The sequence below is a fragment of the Chrysemys picta genome, chromosome 2 (assembly GCF_011386835.1).
Source record: "Chrysemys picta bellii isolate R12L10 chromosome 2, ASM1138683v2, whole genome shotgun sequence".
NCBI lineage: Eukaryota > Metazoa > Chordata > Testudines > Emydidae > Chrysemys > Chrysemys picta.
The window spans coordinates 128,506,625-128,512,173 of record NC_088792.1 but is presented as its reverse complement, the minus strand read 5'-3'; the positions used below and the strand labels follow the sequence as shown (position 1 = coordinate 128,512,173).

The 5,549-nt window shown below is 46.9% G+C and overlaps 1 protein-coding gene across 1 annotated transcript; it reads left to right on the top strand.

Annotated features, from left to right (window-relative positions):
• Window positions 1-1,949: 1,949 nt before the first annotated feature.
• On the top strand, window positions 1,950-4,587 carry LOC135981484 (uncharacterized). Its single transcript, XM_065584180.1, has 2 exons — window positions 1,950-3,139; window positions 3,892-4,587. Exons 1-2 carry the CDS (start codon window positions 2,602-2,604, stop codon window positions 4,392-4,394), a joined length of 1,041 nt encoding a protein of 346 aa, XP_065440252.1. The 5' UTR covers window positions 1,950-2,601; the 3' UTR covers window positions 4,395-4,587.
• Window positions 4,588-5,549: the final 962 nt, after the last annotated feature.

The following is a 5,549-nucleotide window of genomic DNA, read 5'->3' as shown; positions in this document are numbered from 1 at the left end:
CCCCCCCCTCACTGTTTTAGTTCCTGTAGAAGCTATGGTAGCCCCGCCCCATAGAGTAGCACACATTCATACATAAACCAGTCATAGATTTAAGACCATGGTCTCCAAAGATACTGCAGGGGTTGCAATATCTGTCACTGACCACATGAAGATGTCTATTATTTAAAGTAATAAAAAAAAAAAGAGTAGAGTAATTCAATGGCTTTGTTTACAAAAGGACAACCAAAGGGGAAAATATTTTTAGCATGGATCACAAACATGTGAAGGGAATCCTATGTCAATTATGATTCCAGAAAGATAGCCCCAGTTGTGGCGACAAAAAAGGAAGGAGACAAAGCGCCAGGTCGTGGTAGCTGAAAAGCCTCCCAGGGACTTTCCACTGGGGTTTTTATTTTTTTACTTTTTTATTTACAACACTTATGAGTGGTTCAATTTTTGCGCATAGGAGGAGCATAAAATACTTATCAACATGACTTAACAAGCTCATATCTTGTGCACGTGAAAGCGAGCAGCGAGGGTGATGATTAGGTCAGCCAATAAGTTTCTCAATCACAGGCGTGGGGGTGTAGGCCGCTCCGGCCTCGCAGCCACGGGCGCAGTGTGCCGCAGCCGTGAGCTAGCGATTCGGGAGCTGTGTGTCTCTACACCCAGTATATGTGGGATACACATCATCTTATTTTCATATGAATATATATAATAAAGCTGTCTAGAAGATGACAATTCTGTTTCACAGCAACTTTCAAGGTTTTGAAATGTATTTTTGTTCTGGACTGGAACAAAAACAAAACCTTTAGTGAAAACAGAATTATGTCAAAATGTCAGTTTTCAGATCAAAATGAGAGCTTTTTGAGCTGGGAACAAAGTTGTACATTGAACTAGGTGGTTCAACCACTACCCTCGGAAGTAGGAAAATCATATTAAAGTCCCTGCACCACCTGCGTCAAAATAGTTTTTTGTCTCTGACCATATAAAGCAGGGACTTGAGCTCCACATCGCCCAAATCCCACACGAGGGCCCTGACCTCTGGGCTATTGAGTTGGTGAGACTCTCTAACACAACTTCATGAAAGCCAAAACATCTCTGTGAAATGTTTCAACTTTGACAAAGTTTCCTGACCAGTTCTAATATGGAATGTACAGGTGTGTGTTTATATGGATATTTGCATATTTTTTGTATAACCCCAAACGTTCAAGAATATAAATGCTAATTACACAAAAGATAATTTTAAAGGAGTCATCTGTTATCTTAGAGATGTCTATGAGACCTACCAAGTTCCAGTAAAACTGCAGACTATCAGAGAGAAAAGGATTTGCAATGGACATTTGGTAGCCTGGGTGCCAAAACTGTTCTGCGGTGTGAAATGGATTTTACTTACCATAATATGGTTGGATGCTTCATAAAAGCCAGGCTCATTGAAAACTTTGGAATCAAGCAGTGTACTATAGGATTGTATATGTTATTGCTTATGTAAACTGAACTCTGTGTGTAGCCTAACATTTCATATTACATTAATGACTTACCTATAAACTTTAAAAAATTCAGATTATGCAGAAATGGCTTTAGGTACCATCAAATTGTGGGTGGGGCCTTGCTTCATTTGGCCAATAATTTCTTCTGGAAATTATAAGCAGGGCTAGTAGTATAGTCTATTTGTAAGGTGGCACAAGCCTTCTCTTTATAAAAACCCGGTTTTCTGCTACCAAATGTTTCAGCCATTTGTGGAAAAGATATTAGCGGAAAATTTGTGGGTTTGCCCATGTTAAAAATTGCTCGAGACTTTTTGGTTTAAATCCTTTAGCACTCCATGTTTTGGATCATGGACTCAAAATTTGGAAGGGAGGTAGCCTTTGTGTTAGTCAGCCTCATGAAAATCTACTCTCACAGCTCTTATGTGTGGCTGGATTGTACATGCACCATCCCCACTGAGGAATTTAGCATGTTCCATCCTTTCATTGCTTCTATTTGTGACCAGACAGTGTATGCACCACCACACCAGGACAGCTGCCCAGCTCATATTCTAAAGTCCTGGAAAACCTTGTAGCATACCTGGAAGATTTCAAAACCTGGGCTCTGTTGAACCAAATTGATAAAATACATTTCAGAATCAAGCAACAATCAGGGTCTAGAATTCTTGTATCAGAATAGATACAAGAAAGATGTATAGTGAAATTAAAGAGAGAAATCCTCCTTTCAAGCATTACTACAAATCAACTTAGGCCTGGTCTACACTACAGGTTTAGGTCGACTTTAGCAGCGTTAAATCGAATTAAGCCTGGACACGTCCACACGACAAAGCCCTTTCTTTCGACTTAAAGGGTCCTTTAAACCGATTTCTTTACACCACCTCCGACGAGGGGATTAGCAATAAAACCGGCCTTTGCGGGTCGGAATTGGGGTAGTGTGGACGGAATTCGACGTTATTGGCTTCCAGGATGCTATCCCACAGTGCTTCATTGTGACCGCTCTGGACAGCACTCTCAACTCAGATGCACTGACCAGGTAGACAGGAAAAGCCCCGCGAACATTTGAATTTCATTTCCTGTTTGCCCAGCGTGGAGAGCACAGGTGACCACGCAGAGCTCATCAGCACAGGTAACCGTGATGGAGTCCCAGGATCGCAAAAGAGCTCCAGCATGGACCAAACGGGAGGTACGGGATCTGCTCGCCATATGGGGAGATGAATCAGTGCTAGCTGAACTCCGTAGCAGTAAAAGAAATGGCAAAGTATTAGAAAAGGTCTCCAAGGCCATGAAGGACCGAGGCCATAACAGGGACACACAGCAGTGCCGCGTGAAAATTAAGGAGCTACGGCAAGCCTACCACAAAGCCAGAGAAGCAAACGGAAGGTCCGGGGCAGAGCCGCAAACTTGCCGCTTCTACACAGAGCTGCATGCCATTCTAGGGGGTGCAGCCACCACTACCCCAACCGTGTGCTATGACTCCGTCAATGGAGAAACACACAGGGATGACGGTTCGGGGAACGAGGAAGATGAGGATGGAGGTACTGTAGGTAGCTCACAGCAGCAAGAAAGCGGAGAAACTGGTTTCCCCAACAGCCAGGATATGTTTGTGACCCTAGACCTGGAACCAGTAACCCCCGAACTCACCCAAGACCCTCAGGGCACACAGGAGACCTCTGGTGAGTGTACCTTTGTAAATATTTGTAAACATTACACATGGTTTAAAAGCAAGCGTGTTTAATGATTAACTTTCCCTGGCAATCGTGGCCAGTACATCTACTGGAAAAGTCTGTTAACGTGTATAGGGATGGAGCGGAAATCCTCCAGGGACATCTCCAGAAAGCTCTCCTTCATGTACTCCAGGCCAGTAGCACGTAGTCTGGAATCATTGCATAACAAAGCATGGCAGCGTATGGTCCCGGTGTTTGCTGGCATGCAGACAATATCCATTCCTTATCTCTCTTTGTTATCCTCAGGAGAGTGATATCATTCACGGTCACCTGGTTGAAATGGGGTGATTTTATTAAGGGGACATTCAGAGGCGCCCGTTCCTGCTCTTCTGAACAGAAATGTTCCCCGCTGTTAACCACGCGGTGGGGGGAGGGGTGAAATGATCATCCCAGAGAATCGTGTGTGTGTGTGGGGGGGGGGGGGTTTACTTGGGTTTGTGCCGCATGTTAACCGGGAAACCGCAGCCCCTCCTTTTACATTGAAAACCCATTTTAAATGGCCAACCCAATTCATCCTTGATATGGGAAATGCGCTGCTGTTTGAAACCTTTCCCGCATGTTAAGAAGGTTAAAAAAGCCAAAACACTGTGGCCTACCATGGCTACCTGCAAGCCGAAATATGCGACCTTGTAATGAAAGAGTGTACCCATTGTTCTCCAAAATGTGTCTTTTTTAACCACCTCTCCCTTCTCCTCCACCAGCTACAAATGTTTCTCCTTCGCAGAGGCTAGTGAACATTAGAAAGAGAAAACGTAGGACGCGGGACGATATGTTCACAGAGCTGCAGATGTCCTCCCACGCTGATAGAGCACAGCAGAATGCGTGGAGGCAGTCAATGTCGGACATGAGAAAAGCACAATATGAACGAGAGGAGAGGTGGCGGGCTGAATGGCGGGATGAAAAGAGCAAGTTGCGGGCTGAAGACGATAGGTGGCGTCAGCTTGCAGACAGACGGCAAGAGTCAATGCTCCGTCTGCTGGAGCATCAAACTGATATGCTCGAGCGTATGGTTGAGCTGCAGGAAAGGCAGCAGGAGCAGAGACCGCCGCTACAGCCCCTGTTTAACCAACAGCCCTCCTCCCCAAGTTCCATAGCCTCCTCACCCAGACGCCCAAGAACACGGTGGGGGGGCCTCCGTCCACCCAGTCACTCCACCCCAGATGATCACCCAAGCATCAGAAGGCTGGCCTTCAATAAGACTTAAAGTTTTAAAATGCAGTGTGTCCTTTTCCATCCCTCCTCTCCCACCCATCCCAGGCTACCTTGGCAATTATCCCCCTACTTCTGTGAGGAACTAATAAAGAATGCATGAATGTGAAAAAACAATGACTTTATTGCCTCTGCAAGTGGTGCTCGAATTGGGGAGGGGAGGGTGGGGTGGGGTGGTTGGTTTACAGGGAAGTAGAGTGAACCGGGTCGGGGGGGAGGGGTTGGAGGGTTCATCAAGGAGAAACAAACAGAAGTTTCACACAGTAGCCTGGCCAGTCACAAAACTCGTTTTCAAAGCTTCTCTGATGGGCACCGCGCCCTGCTGTGCTCCTCTAACCGCCCTGGTGTCTGGCTGCACGTAATCAGCGGCCAGGCGACTTGCCTCAACCTCCCACCCCGCCATAAAGGTCTCCCCCTTACTCTCACAGATATTGTGGAGCGCACAGCAAGCAGCAATAACAATGGGGATATTCTTTTCGCTGAGGTCTGAGCGAGTCAGTAAGCTGCGCCAGCGCGCTTTTAAACGTCCAAATGCACATTCCACCACCATTCGGCACTTGCTCAGCCTGTAGTTGAACAGGTCCTGACTCCTGTCCAGGCTGCCTGTGTACGGCTTCATGAGCCATGGCATTAAGGGGTAGGCTGGGTCCCCAAGGATCACGATAGGCATTTCAACATCCCCAACGGTTACTTTCTGGTCCGGGAAGAAAGTCCCTTCCTCCAGCTTTCGAAACAGACCAGAGTTCCTGAAGACGCGCGCATCATGTACCTTTCCCGGCCATCCCACGTTGATGTTGGTGAAACGTCCCTTGTGATCCACCAGGGCTTGCAGCAGCATTGAAAAGTACCCCTTGCGGTTTACGTAGTCGGTGGCTTGGTGCTCCGGTGACAAGATAGGGATATGGGTTCCGTCTATGGCCCCGCCACAGTTTGGGAATCCCATTTCAGCAAAACCATCCACTATTGACTGCACGTTGCCCAGAGTCACTACCCTTGATATCACCAGGTCTTTCATTGCCCTGGCAAATTGGATCACAGCAGCCCCCACCGTAGATTTGCCCACTCCAAATTGATTCCCGACTGACCGGTAGCTGTCTGGCGTTGCAAGCTTCCACAGGGCTATCGCCACTCGCTTCTGAACTGTGAGGGC

Excerpts from the sequence above, each read along its gene's own strand:
- LOC135981484 (XM_065584180.1), top strand. The coding sequence starts at position 2,602 with ATGGAGTCCCAGGATCGCAAAAGAGCTCCAGCATGGACCAAACGGGAG. Across the intron at positions 3,140-3,891 it reads GGGCACACAGGAGACCTCTG|CTACAAATGTTTCTCCTTCG; the intron begins GTGAGTGTACCT and ends CTCCTCCACCAG.